General features: G+C 45.7%; 1 protein-coding gene across 1 annotated transcript in view; it reads right to left on the bottom strand.

Annotated features, from left to right (window-relative positions):
- The window catches only part of PDE4A (phosphodiesterase 4A), a 418,774-nt gene extending 415,848 nt beyond the window's left edge, over window positions 1–2,926 (bottom strand). Inside the window, exon 1 of the mRNA XM_087710963.1 lies at window positions 2,610–2,926. Within this exon, the coding sequence (XP_087567089.1) occupies window positions 2,610–2,908 (299 nt within the window). The 5' untranslated portion in view covers window positions 2,909–2,926. The remainder of the gene's footprint in view (window positions 1–2,609) is intronic.
- Between the last annotated feature and the right edge of the window lie 12,218 nt (window positions 2,927–15,144).

The following is a 15,144-nucleotide window of genomic DNA, read 5'->3' as shown; positions in this document are numbered from 1 at the left end:
GCATGTTTTAAGGACCACTGGTGAGTATGTGTGCCTTAGAATCCCCAAGCCTCCAAAAAGGACTAGAAAACAAAACAGATCTCTACAGCTGTTCAATCTATGAAGATTAGCCCCTTGAAAGGAAGTGAAAAGATGCTTGCTTTCGGGAGTTCAGCCCAACAGTAAGCCAAGCAATATATCTACTTATACATATTTAATCAGCACGCTTACTACATTCACCAACACTAATAGTCAACTTACTATAAACCGCCTATAAAGCTCGCATAATGCTGGAGGTAAATAGTAGCACCAACTTGTCCCTTCAGATTTCAATTTTGTTTAACAGCATTCTTCTTCTCCTCCACACTCTTCTGCTTTCTGTTACAAAATGCTAATTAGAATTTAAAAGGAAACAGCATATTGTGGGAGTCAGTGAACTAAACCGCAAGAATTCTGATACACACACACACAGAGAGAGACACACAGAGAGAGGCATGATTTAGCATATGAAAACTCAGAATGCTGGAAGACAAAAATGGGAAAAAACCAAAGTTGATGTGCATTTAACATCCCTGTAAGGCATTTAAAATGATCCATCACAAGATGCCTCAAGACATTAAAAAAAGGGGGGAAACAAGGCACTTGTTAATAACTGGGAAGCACCACTTCAATACCCACAGTTCTCTCTAAAATATATATGACAGGTTTGTTGTTGCTACTCTCTGTCTCTCTGTCTCTCTGCCTCTCTGTCTCTCTCTCTGTCTCTCTCTGTGTCTCTCTCTTTCTCTCTCCACCCTCCAGACCTTCCACACAGCCCTTAAAACCTGGCTGTCCCGACAGGCCTGGGGTTAAAGATATTGACCCCACCCGAATTGTATGAATGTTGTGCTTTTAACGATGTATTGTTTTATGTGTTTAACATGGTTTGTCCTCCCTCCCCCTGAACTGTGAGCCGCCCTGAGTCCCCCCAGGGAAAAGGGCGGCATACAAATAAAATTATCTATCTATCTATCTATCTATCTATCTATCTATCTATCTATCTATCTATCTATCTATCTATCATCTATCTATCTATCTATCTATCTATCTATCTATCGATCTATCTATCTTTGTCTCTGTCTCTCTCTCTCTGTCTCTTTCTCTCTCTGTCTCTCTCTCTCTGTCTCTTTCTCTCTCTGTCTCTCTCTCTCTGTCTCTCTCTGTGTGTCTCTCTGTCTCTGTCTCTCTCTTTCTCTGTCTCTCTGTCTGTCTCTCTCTGTCTCTCTCTGTGTCTCTCTCTTCTATCTTTGTCTCTGTCTCTGTCTCTGTCTCTCTCTTTCTCTCTCTCTCTGTCTCTCTCTCTCTGTCTCTCTGTGTGTGTCTCTCTCTGTCTCTCTCTTTCTCTCTTTCTCTGTCTCTCTGTCTCTCTGTCTGTCTCTCTCTGTGTGTGTCTCTCTCTGTGTCTCTCTGTGTCTCTGTCTCTCTCTCTGTCTCTCTCTCTGTCTCTGTCTCTCTTTCTCTCTCTGTCTCTGTCTCTCTCTCTGTCTCTCTCTCTCTCTCTTTCTCTCTCTGTCTCGCTCTGTCTCTCTCTCTCTGTGTGTGTCTCTGTGTCTCTGTCTCTCTCTCTCTCTCTCTCTGCATTTCACAGTCAAAATCATAAAGTTGGCCTTGTAAGACGCATTACAATCCAAAACAACAATCCTTTTGCCTTCCAAGCCTCCACACCAATTTCTACCCAAACATCAACAGGCAATTGGACTGAGAAAGCCAGCTTGAGCTTTCCATTCTACTGAAAATCCTTATCAAGCAGCCCCTTATTGTTCTTAGGAACTGCTCAACTCCCGAGTAGACGAAAGATGGAGACCTTGAGAGGGTCTACTGTGTCAAGGTAGACAAATGGGCAACATCTCATCTGCTCTGCGTGGGAACCCCCTCTGGCCAACTCCGAAAAGCAAAAACAGGTTGCTAACTTCCAAGAGGGCTAAAAAGCTCACTCAGGCTCTGCAAACTTGTCCCGTACGTATCTTTTTTTCCCCAGCAACCGGAGAGGGCTTTCTCCGCCTCGGTGAGCAATTTAGGTCGTTTGCTCTGCCCGCGGCAGCTGCGGGGACTGGTGGGTGTCGAGAGAGGACGGAGGGAAAGGCGGCCGGGCCGGCTCTCCAAGGTAAGAGGGAAGGGCGGACTTTAGAGTTGCCAAGTAGGCGGCAGGACCCGGGAAACAGCCTCCTGCCTGTGCCTGGAGAGCGGCGGAGGGAATGAATGGCATCGGCGAGCCGAGCCAACCGAACCGCTCAACCTTGGCGACTTTTAAGTCCTGTGGACTTCAACTCCCAGAATCCCCCAGCGACGAGCCGAGACAACCGAACCGCTCAACCTTGGCGACTTTTAAGTCCTGTGGACTTCAACTCCCAGAATCCCCCAGCCAGCATAGCATAGCTGGCTGGGGGAATTCTGGGAGTTGAAGTCCACAGGACTTAAAAGTCGCCAAGGTTGAGAAACACTTGAGTTAGAAACAGGCAGCAAAAGGTTCATCTCAATCCGGAGACAAATCCCACCGCGTGGCGCACTTTCCCGAGGATCTGGGATCCACCCTCGCCGCCGCCACCCACCCACCCCCATCCGCACGTGCTATAAAAGCGCTTGGCACCCACCGCTTGCCCCCGTGGCTGTGCCCGCCGCCGCCGTGGCTCGTGGTCCCGTGGAAGGAAGACGGCCAGGACATGCGTGACTTCTTCAAGCCGGGACGGTCGCTGGTGTCCATGGCGTCCGCCCTCTCGATCTGCCGGTGAGGCTGCCGCTCCGTGTCCGAGTAGCCGCGGTGCTTGATTTTGATGGGCGTCCGGGGCTGCCTCCAGAGGTGTTGGGGCGGCTTGAGGGTGGCCTGACCCTCCCGAGGCACCGGGAGCGAGAGGGACAGGCTCTTCTTGGAGCAAGGCGGCGGCGCCTCCATCGTCTTCGTTAAGGCTTCGTTAAGGCTTCGTTAAGACCGAGAGAGCAAGAAGAAACCGCGAGCCCGGGAACGGGCAGGAGGAAGCAGGCTAGCCGCGGCTGCAGAGCCCGCCCGGCGAACAGCCGCCCTTTCAAGCGGAGCGGCGGGTTGCAAACTCCGCCAGGGCTCCCTGGGCGAATCCCGAGTGCCGTCCGGACGGGCGCTTCATAGCCAGCAACTCGCAGCCTTTTCCCGGAGCGCCCGAAGTGGCCAAAGACGCTCGAGCCGAAGAGCCGACGGAGCGTCCCTCCCTCCCTCCCGCGACTACGCCACCAAGCAGAGCCTCCGGGAGGGAAGGAGGGAGGGAGAGGGAAACGCGCCGCCGGTGGGGCCGGGCAGGCGGTGGGAGGAACTAGCGGAGGAGGAGGAGGAGGAGGGGAAGCCCCGGGGGTCGCCTATCGCCCGCGGGGTGGTCCCCCACCCGCCTGCAAAAGCGAAAAGAGAGGCGTGGGCGTGCGCTTCGATTAGAGACGCCCGCAATTCCCCCGGGGAAGAACTCTTTGCTTCTGGGCGGAGGAGCTCTCGCCCAGCCCGCCACCCCCAAAAGCACCTCTCCTCCCCCTGCTTGCACCCCGACTTCCCCCCTCGTAAGTTGGGACATCGTGCCAGTGAAATATCGGAACGGACTAGCGTGCCTGCAGGCGGCGTTTTAACTGCGGACGCCTCGTTCCAAAAGCGCCAACGCGCCTACGTGGGTATAAAATAGCAATAGCAATAGCAATAGCAATAGCAATAGCAATAGCAGTTAGACTTATATACCGCTTCACAGGGCTTTCAGCCCTCTCTAAGCGGTTTACAGAGTCAGCATATCGCCCCCCACAGTCTGGGTCCTCATTTTACCCACCTCGGAAGGATGGAAGGCTGAGCCGGTAAGATTAGAACTGCTGAACTGCAATAGCAATAGCAATAGCAGTTAGACTTCTATACCGCTTCATAGGGCTTTCAGCCCTCTCTAAGCGGTTTACAGAGTCAGCATGTTGCCCCCAACAACAATCCGGGTCCTCATTTTACCCACCTCAGAAGGATGGAAGGCTGAGTCAACCCTGAGCCAGCCGAACTGCAGAACTGCAGTCAGCTGAAGCAGCCTGCAGTGCTGCATTTAACCACTGCGCCACCTCGGCATTTTGCTTTCCAAATGCAGTTGGGACTACAGCTACCAGCGTTCCCAGCACAGCAAGGAACGCCTAAAATTAACAGCGAACCAGTGGAACAGCTCGCCTGCAGAAATGGTGGGCGCGCCATCACTGGGTGGTTTTAAGAAGAGTCTAGACAGTCGCTTCTCAAATGGTATAGGTTTCCCTGCTTGAGCAGGGGGGGCTGGACTAGAAGACCTCCAAGGTCCCTTTCAGCTCATCTAATTCTAAGTGCGTGGAAGGCACCAGGTTGAGGAAAATATATCCTACCAAACGAAGACAGGAGAGGGCGACAGAGGGCAAGCTGCCCGTTTACATTCCACTTTAGGACACTATATTCATACAAGGTGCTTCTGTATTACTGACTTAGTTACTTTGAGAACTCAATGATGTGGGAACTATGTTGTGTGTGAACCCAGCCACACTCTTAATTTTTCTTGCTTTAAAACGAATCACTCCAGACTCCTTTCGTTAGCCTCTAAAATAGTTGAGGGCTGTGGCTTTCGGTGGTGACATCAGTGGCCACTTTATAACATCCTGCTTTATAGGCATCCTGCAATAGATGATTGCACCATAATTATCTTTATAGGGTAAAAATGGTGCTAATTAGCACAACATCTCCTCTTTGAGATACCGCCTCCTGCCAATTACCTCCTATTAGATCCCACAGACTAGGCCTCCTCCGAATTCCATCTGCCGGCCAGTGTCGGCTGGCGACTCCCCAGGGGAGAGCCTTCTCTGTGGCTGCTCCGGCCCTCTGGAACGATCTCCCCGTTGAGATCCGGACCCTTACCACCCTTCCGGCTTTCCGCAAAGCCATTAAGACCTGGCTGTTCCGGCAGGCCTGGGGCTGCTGAATCTCTCAGCCCCACTCGAGGGTATGACTGTTGCTGTATTTTTAAATTGTTTGCCTTTTTTATTTTTTATTTTGTACCCCCTTCCCTCTTTGATTGTTAGCCACCCTGAGTCTCTCGGGAATAGGGCGGCATACAAACTGAATAAATCCAATCCAATCTTTATGGCTCTTTAATATTTATGAATATATGTTTTTTTATATTTGTAACCGTAAATGCAGTACTTCCTGCACGATAAAAACAAGCGAATGAAAAAAGGAAATATTTTGTGTGAGTGGTACTTGGTTTCCTGGGATTGCAATACCTGTTCCAGCAGATCAACCTTTTTTCCCAATCTGCAAGTGTGTTATGGCACTAGGCAATTCTCTTTTAGCATCCTTCCTGGCCAAGGTAAATCCATGGATCTGATCTCTCTCATGCCTATACATGGGCAGAAGAAACATGGAGCTGATCAAGCTGACTCACCCAGTGGATTATTCCCAGGGCAGCCATTCAGATCCTCCTGTGGGAAAGCACAGAGCATCGAAGCGCTAAGAAGAGGCCTCCGCTGTGGTTTCCTACAGATCTCGCTAGTTTACAGTTTGCCTAATCCTCAATATCCTGGCTGGGGCTGCGGGAAATTGTAGTCATATAACAGCAGATTAGCACAGATTCCCCACCCCTGGGAGCCATCTCTATTATTTGTTCCTAGCATCTATTATACCCTGTGGGAAGTTATCACCCAGCCCTCTCCCACAAAAAATGAAATAGCCTAGGGAAATATTGAAAAGGCAGAATATTTCTCTGGATGTGAAAAGAGAGAAACATGTTTTAAAAGACAGAATAGCTGCCTGTAGCTTCCTGCCCATCCCCACTTTGTCAATGAGCCATTGAGAAGGCCAAGCTAGTCCACTTTACGTAATAAAGACTTCTCCACTTCAGCTACAGGGGGGATGGGATTAAAGCATGATAATATTGGCCCCCACTGACCACATGGCATCTGAGAACTCAACAAAACCTGGATTCAAAACGCAGCCTATTTGAGTTTGAGTTTTATTTTATTTATATTTCTGGGGGTATTGTTAACAAGAGGAATTGCTGTGATTATTGTTTAATGTTGTATGGCCCCGGTTATGCACAGTATATATGTGACTGTATGAAAATGAAAAATGGAAAATAAAAACATCTTAACGAGAAAATGTAAAAAAAAAAAAAAGAAATACAAGAAAAAAGGTAAAAGAAAAAAAAATAATAATAATATATATATACATATACATATACATATACATATATAGTCACAACCCCTGGTAAGCCCCAATTATGGGAGGAAGCTAACTGCTTCCATCATCTGTCAATTGGCTTGTCACAAGAGTCCATCACGACAGAAACCCAATATTTTTACTGTTGCCTTTGTTATATATGTGTTTTTTATTTGTGCTCCCTTTATTTATTTATCAGCACAAATAAAACACACACACACACATATATGTATGTATGTATGAATGTATGTATGTATGTATAGATAGATAGATAGATAGATAGATAGATAGATGATACATAGATAGATAGATAGATAGATAGATAGATAGATAGATAGATAGATAGATAGATAGATAGATAGATAGATATACACACAGCCTAGAGAGTTGCCCCTGCATGGGCCCATGGGAGTCTGACAACCAATCAGAATACATTTCTTACACAGGAACAGGAAACAAAGAGGTGGGGCTGAACAGGTTATAAAAAGCCTAGCAAGCCCCTCCTTCAGCCCTTCTCTTCTTCTCCACCAACATTGAAGCATGTGATCACCTTTTCTGTTCAGGGCTCAAGCCATGTGGCCCTGTCCAACAATAAACCATCTTTCCAAGCAGCCTCCATGTCTCCAGTGTCTTTTTCCCCACTTGGAGCCGAACCCAGAAGGACATTTCTTTCATCAACCCCTTCTGAAGATTCTCCTTTTGTTTTTTTACTTCTACACACCCTGATGGCTATGTACTCAAGCCTTTATCCAGCATAAGAAAGCTCTCTCTCTCTCTCGCTATCGCTGTCCCGACTAAAGGCATTTTCTAAAGAAAAGGCAGTCTTTTTCTCTCTCTCAATTGTGCAAACTAGTCTCTCCCTTAAAGGCTTGGAAGCAAGAGACCGTTTCCTATCACCGCTGGCTTATTGTAACACTCCCAACAGACATAGCATTACTATGGCAGTTTAACACACCCAAAAGCTTCATTTCCAGCTTGTCTTTAGACAAGAAGAGCCCACGCAGGCTAGCTAGTTTGCATGGTAAGGGGACAATATAAATTGTTCCAGGATGTGCTTTATAGAAGCTATTTTTATCCTTCCAGACAAAAATAGATGTTGAGAATATAATTCCAGAGTTCATGACAACCAATGTATGTAATACACAAGGCGCTACTCAAGCCTTCACAATCAATAGGTATAAATTTTACAAAATGAGGAGAAACCAGGTAGATTTGGGGAAAGGATTAAAAAGAGAAAAAGGAGACTGGAAATAAGTCAACAGGGAGCTTGCAAAAAGTATGTAAGTGAAGCAACTGAATTATCCCTTGAGCATGTACAGAGTGCTGCTCTTCATTTCCTTTTCTTTCTTTACTTACCGCTTTCGCAAAGCCTCTCTTGAACCTTGTACTCCATGCCTTAGTGAATGGACTGATTAATGTGCATCCTCCCTTCCTGGATTTCTTAAATGTGACGTCAGAAATGGGAGTTTGGAGAGGGAAATGGAGCCTATGCCAAAAGTGTGACTTTTTGACTTTTGCACTGAACGTTTTTGCAAACCATAATAGCAATAGCAATAGCAGTTAGACTTATATACCGCTTCATAGGGCTTTCAGCCCTCTCTAAGCGGTTTACAGAGTCAGCATATTGCCCCCAACAATCTGGGTCCTCATTTTACCCAACTCGGAAGGATGGAAGGCTGAGCCAACCTTGAGCCGGTGAGATTAGAACCGCTGAACTGCAGATAACAGTCAGCTGAAGTGGCCTGCAGTACTGCACCCTAACCACTGCGCCACCTCGGCTCTTGTGGAAAATGGACAGAGGTATGAGAAGGGACTCCAGTCCCAGTAATCCTTCCAGCCTGTCCACCATTTGAGACAGAATGTAATAGTTGCAATTATTTTAGAATGGATTAATAGGGCAAGGGGCAGAAAATTCTTTTAATGGTGTATAATTTCATTCTCAGAATAGGGTAAATTTAATCATTTTCTGTTTCATGGAATACCCATCTTAATTATCCTCACAAATCAAAAAATATTGCAGAAAACAATGCACGGTAGAACTGATAAAGAAATCAGGTCCTATAATAATAATAATAAAAAAACCAGCCTTGGGTCATCTGAGCTAATATATTCAAATGCCCAGGACAAATCCTTTATATGGCATGAAACTCAGTGCTGTTTTTGCATTCCCAAGGCCCTGATGGACCATGGCAGCCCAAGGCTTATTCAAGGTCTATTTTATCGTGACCCGTCAAAACCGCGCTCGACTAAGCCGTGCCCGATTAAACCGCGTCGCTGACATCATCAACAGGGCGACAACAGCCAGCGCGGAGAAAGAAGGGCGCTTTAAATAGCGCTTTGAAAGCAAGCCGATTCAACTTAAGGTAAGGGTTAGGTTTAGGGTTAGGTTTAGGGTTAGGTTTAGGGTTAGGTTTAGGGTTAGGTTAAGGGTTAGGTTAAGGGTTAGGTTTAGGGTTAGGGTTAGGGTTAGGTTTAGGATTAGGATTAGGTTAAGGGTTAGGTTTAGGGTTAGGTTAAGGGTTAGGTTTAAGGTTAGGGTTAGGTTTAGGTTAAGGGTTAGGTTTAGGGTTAGGTTTAGGGTTAGGATTAGGTTAAGGGTTAGGTTTAGGGTTAGGTTAAGGGTTAGGTTTAGGGTTAGGTTTAGGGTTAGGGTTAGGTTTAGGATTAGGTTAAGGGTTAGGGTTAGGGTTAGGTTAAGGGTTAGGTTTAGGGTTAGGTTTAGGGTTAGGGTTAGGTTTAGGATTAGGTTAAGGGTTAGGTTTAGGGTTAGGTTAAGGGTTAGGTTTAGGATTAGGTTAAGGGTTAGGTTTAGGGTTAGGTTAAGGGTTAGGTTTAGGGTTAGGGTTAGGTTAAGGGTTAGGTTTAGGGTTAGTTTTAGGATTAGGTTTAGGGGGATTAGGTTTAGGTTTAGAGGTTAATTTTAGGTTTAGGGTTTACAGCGTGCTTCTGTCTCCGCGCTGTTGTCGCCCTGTTGATGATGTCAGCGACGCGGTTTAATCGGGCGCGGCTTAGTCGAGCGCGGTTTTGTGGTGGAACCTATTTTATAAACCTCAGAACAGTTTTGAAGTTTCATGCAGATGTGGAATAAGAAGCTAATTGTTTTGAAGTTTCATGCAGATGTGGAATAAGAAGCTAATTGCCTCGTTCAGCATCGTTGCACACAGCCGCCATCAGAAACCAGATGCAACCTAGCTTGACTTAGCTAGCCAGATCTATAAGTAGAATCTGCAACCTGCTGAGCTGTCTCACAAGCCGACAGTTAGAGAAGCATCTTGCATAGCACACGGCTTGAGAAAAAAGCTAATTTTAAACCGGGTGATTTATTTATTTTTTTGTCAATGAAGAAAAAAAACACAGAATACCCACCCTCTGATTGGTTAAAAACAACAACACCCGCCAAGCCCTAATGCACATAAAAAACAATTTCATTTCCTGCATGCTGTCCGTCCTATTTGCTTCAGAGAAGGGGAAAAAAATGGCAGCACCAAGAGAAACTTCTAGACTATCCAAAACAGAGGTGGGTTCCTACCAGTTCGCACCTATTCGGTAGAACCGGTTCGTCAAATCTACCGAACCGCTTAGAAGAGGTTCCACCAGTGGACCCGGAAAGCAGGCCACACAATGGTGGGTTTTAAAAATTGTTCGAACCTACTCTGTGGGTGTGGCCTCCTTTGTGGGAGTGGCTTGCCGCCCATATGACCGGATGGGAGTGGCTTGCCACCCATGTGACCGGATATGAAGATGCCGACGACACTTGTCAGAACCACCTTAAATTACCTCACACACAGCACTGGCCTGCATAAGAATAGGATGCAAACTTGTTTTTTAAAAGGCATCTTTGGTTTGCGTTAAAACAACTTCAACACACGCAATGTTCAGATTGCACCACAAACGCAGGAGTCATCCTTACCTTTCACAGAGGCACTGAGTTTTATAAATAGGAGCATGATGGTGTAGAATAATCATATCCAAGGACCAGGGGTGGGTTTCAAAAATTTTTGGAACCTCTTCTGTAGGTGTGGCCTGCTTTCTGGGTCCACTGGTGGAACCTCTTCTAACCGGTTTGGTAGATTTGACGAACCGGTTCTACCGAATAGGTGCGAACTGGTAGGAACCCACCTCTGAGGCCACACCTACAGAAGAGGTTCCAAAATGTTTTGAAACCCACCACTGGCAAGGGTCTTGTAACTTGACAGCTTTAAGACTTGCATGCTTCAATGCCAGAGTTTCTGAATAGCTACTTGGACCGACCTAAGTACTAATTCATAATTTCATATCCGGTCACATGGGCGGAAAGCCACTCCCATCTGGTCACATGGGCAGCAAGCCACTCCCACAAAGGAGGCCACACCCACAGAGTAGGTTCCAACAATTTTTGAAACCCACCACTGATCCAAAATATGTGTTATATTGAGTCAAGAATAGAAACTGCAAGTTTCTAAACTCAACGTAATAACGTTTGCAACTGGTACTAGGTTTTTTTTTTGTGATTTCAAACCAGATTATTGTTAATGTAACTACTCATTCATAAGATAAAATAAGTTTTTTAAAAAAAAACAAAGACCAGCCGGAATTTGCATTAGCTTTTTCCTTTTATTTTCTGGGTGAAAACTCAAGGTAACATTTCATCGTACAGATTTAGAAAATACTGTGATGTATCAGCCTTGAATCAAACCTTGGGTTACTAAGGTTACACCAGAAGATATTTATGATTTTCTCATGAACTATAGAATTGCAGTCTCCTAACTTTTTACAGAGAATTTGTAGGAGAAGAAGAGGCAGAGGCTAGGGACAGAATCAAGAGAGGAATCAGCCTAGAGTAATTGTGTTCCCATAAGCAATCCAAATCCAGCCCCCTCTTGAATTAGGTTTAGGTCAGGGGTCGGTTTCTCGCCCCGTTCCAACCGGGGGCGTCCTCGTGCACGCATGTGTACTAGCGCCTGTGCGATGCTCCAGCTGCTCCTGGAGGATCGCGCAGGCGCTATATGCGTTCTGCGCATGCGTGGAAGCGCAGAACTTGTCAAAACCGGGTAAGAAACGCGGGCGGGCGGGTGGATCCTTCGGCGTTCCCGGAAGTTACTTACTTCCGGGTTCGCCGACCAACCGGTTCGCGGGGACCGCCGCGAACCGCCTGAAACCCACCCCTGGTTTAGGTTTAGGTTTATTAGATTTATATGCCGCCCTTCTCCCAAGGACTCAGGGCGGCGTACAACATTCAAAGAAACACATAATACAAAAGTTAAAAAAAATTAAATAGAATATCCCAAACAAACCCAATAAGAATTGACAATAACGTTTTGTTTTTTTTAAAAAAAAATCGAATTAAAATTAACAAAGATCAATAATTTATTTTGTTTTGTTCAGGCCAGGCTGGAAGTTGCTGGAAAAGCCAACTTTTAATTCTGCCAATTCTTAACTAGCACCAATTTAGTGCTGACAGTTGACTATACATTCTTGGGTATAGGCAGGAACAATAAATCAGTTTAATTAAAATTTAATATGATTCTTTGCACCTGACAGAATTATTTGGTGCCATCTTGTGCCTGCCTGGAGCATATTTTTTGGCATTTTCTCTCCAATGAAAGTCATTAAGTTTGAATTAAATTTTAAAGTTTCAAATTAAAAGGAGGACTACCTTTTTATCGTCTTCCTCCACCTTCATTTTATTGCAGCTATTGAAATCTCACAGAAAGAATGATATGCCATGACATTATATAGCCAAGTAACATTACTGAAATGATTTCAGCTTTTTAAACTTTTAGTTTCCGGAAAGGACATGGTGATCTAGCCTCTGTTTGAAAGCCCCTGGCAGAGGGGAACATGTTAAAGGTAAACCTCATTAATAAAGAGCCGAGGTGGCGCAGTGGTTAGGGTGCAGTACTGCAGGCCACTTCAGCTGACTGTTATCTGCAGTTCAGCGGTTCAAATCTCACCGGCTCAAGGTTGACTCAGCCTTCCGTCCTTCCGAGGTGGGTGAAATGAGGACCCAGACTGTGGGGGGCGATATGCTGACTCTGTAAACCGCTTAGAGAGGGCTGAAAGCCCTATGAAGCGGTATATAAGTCTAACTGCTATTGCTATTGCTATTCAGTGAGTCGCCTTTCAAACTTGCGCCAATGCTGAACAAGACTTGTGATTGGTCCTTGAAGTGGCAGCCATTGCAGCATCCCCAAAGTCACAGGATTGTAATTCAGGCCCTTGGCAACCAGCGTGCAATTGTGATGGTTGCAATGTCGCATAATCAAGCGATCATCACTAGTTGCAATATCAGAAGTGTGGAACATGCCTAATTGCCTAATTGCCCACAACCAGAGTAACCATTTTAAGTCTGCATGTTCGCATGATGTTTTCACCGTATGATCCTGTCCCTTAGCAACAGAGTTTCTAGTCCCCAAGGACTACCTGTACATTATGATGCAAATGTTAACCTGGTTAACAGTTTTATCTGTCAGGAAATTCTTCCTAATATCAAAACAGAATGTACTTTCTGGTTGGGGAATAATAAGAATAAGCCCACATTCTTCAGTGTGACAATCCTTTAACTATCTGAAGACTATTAAATCTGTCTTAGGTCTTTCCTTCTCCAAACTAGAACATGCCCAGGTTTTTAAACTGTTCCTCATATGACCTGGTTCCCAGTTGCCTCACCATATAGCAATAGCAATAGCAGTGGACTTATATACCGCTTCATAGGGCTTTCAGCCCTCTCTAAGCGGTTTACAGAGAGTCAGCATATCGCCCCCAACAATCCGGGTCCTCATTTTACCCACCTCGGAAGGATGGAAGGCTGAGTCAACCCTGAGCCGGTGAGATTTGAACCGCTGAACTGCTGATCTAGCAGTAGCCTGCAGTGCTGCATTTAACCACTGCGCCACCTTGGCTCTATTTTAGTCGCCTTCCTCTGCATTCACTTCATTTTCTTCATGTGTTGTCGTTTTTTTAAATTATGATGTCTGGAATTATGATGTCTGGAACCTTCCAAGGATGGAGAGAATGGGAGAATTTCTCCTAATGCATTAAACCAGTGTTTCTCAACCTTAGCAACTTGAAGATGTCCGGACTTCAACTCCCAGAATTCCCCAGCCAGCGAATGCTGGCTGGGGAATTCTGGGAGTTGAAGTCCGGACATCTTCAAGTTGCCAAGGTTGAGAAACACTGCATTAAACTATTATTTCCTTTTTTTTAAGCAGCTGCATCACATTTACAGGCTAATAATCAACTTGTGATTTATTAGAAGATCCAGGTCCTCCCTATATGTGCCCCTGCCAAGCCAATGATCCTTACATCTTATACATGTTCAGGACTTTACATTTTTCTCTATTAAATCTCATCCTGTTCAGTTGGACCTACTGTTCAAGCCAGTATAGATCTTTTAAATGTTTCTTTTTCTTTTCTAAACTGTTTTCCTATTCCTTCTCCTAGCTTTGTTCCACTTGCAGACTTGGTAACAATCCTCTCAAACACATCATCCAGGTTATTCATAGATATGTTGAACAGGCTCTAGGGCGCTGCCCCGTGGCACACATCTAGATACTAACCTTCATACTCATGGGGAGAAATTTATGAATTCTCCCTGGATGCAATCAGTCAGTTGCGACCCAACTAACTAGATATTAAATAGCCCATATTGCTGGGAAATAATAGCAATAGCACTTAGTCTTATATACCACTTCATAGTGCTTTTACAGCCCTCTCTAAGTGGTTTACAGAGTCAGCCTATTGCCCCCAACAATCTGGGTCCTCATTTTATCCACGTTGGAAGGATGGAAGGCTGAGTCAACCTTGAGCCTGGTGAGATTCAATCTGCTGAACTGCAGCTAGCAGTCAGCTGAAGTAGCCTGCAGTACTGCACTCTAACCACTGCACCACCTCGGCTCGAATAACACTATATCTACAACATTTCCCAGATCTAGAGGAGATAAGGTTATTCTGGCATGACTTATTTGTAACAAATATGTGCTACAGCGATGGTATTCAGCAGGTTCTGACCAGTTCTGGAGAACCGGTAGCGGAGATTTTGAGTAGTTTGGAGAGCCGGTAAATGCCACCTCTGACTGGCCACGCCCCCATCTATTCTCTGCCTCCCAAGTCCCAGTTGATCAGGAAGAAATGGAGATTTTGCAGTAACCTTCCCCTGGAATGGGGTGGGAATGGAGATTTTACAGTATCCTTCCCCTGACATGTCCACCAAGCCATGCCCACCAAGCCATACCACGCCCACCAAGCCACACCCACAGGACCGGTAGTTAAAAAAAATTGAATCCCACCACTTATGTGCTACTCTTATTAATTTTATGTATTTCTTAAATTCACATGCTGCCCATATCACTCTGAAAAGTGACTCTGTGTGGCACATAATTGTTGCATTGTTACCCAAATGCACACAAACATTCTATTCTGCTCGAAAACTTCTACCAATACAGACGTTAAGCCAACAAAACTGCAATTTCTCAGTTTCTCCTCCTCTTTTGTAAGGATGGAGGTGATATTTGCTCTCCTCCAGTCTTCTAGGACATTGCCAATTCTCCAGTTTTCAAAGATTATGGTGTGATCATTTTTGGTAATTCTGTGTTCTGACACCCCCCCCCCCCTCGTCCCACACCAACAGACTCCGAGTCAAAGATATTTTACGGAATTTATTAACAGGCAGACAGGTCCTTGGCAGCAAACCGGCACAGATAAGCCGTGGCAGCAATCCAGCATGCGAGGCTCACAAGACTGTTCTCCAACATTCGTTCCTGCGTTGACTTCTGCAAAAGGGCGTGTGCACAAGCAGTCTTTTTATAGTCTGGAGAGGAGCCTAATGACCACCAGCTGAGTGCAATTACCTCCTGTACTTGCGCAACTGTTCCTGACGCCTAGTAGCTCTTCGGTGCCGGGCATCCAGGAACAACTCACTGCTGACGTCAGGAACACACTCCCTTCTCTCCTCCCCACTGGTCCAAGGCTCAGGCACCTCCTGGTGGCCAACC

Source organism: Thamnophis sirtalis, unplaced genomic scaffold (genome assembly GCF_051295495.1).
Source record: "Thamnophis sirtalis isolate CommonGarterSnake01/CBP01778 unplaced genomic scaffold, rThaSir2_p1.2 scaffold_3, whole genome shotgun sequence".
NCBI classification, from domain to species: domain Eukaryota; kingdom Metazoa; phylum Chordata; class Lepidosauria; order Squamata; family Natricidae; genus Thamnophis; species Thamnophis sirtalis.
This window is presented reverse-complemented; position numbering and strand designations above follow the sequence as displayed.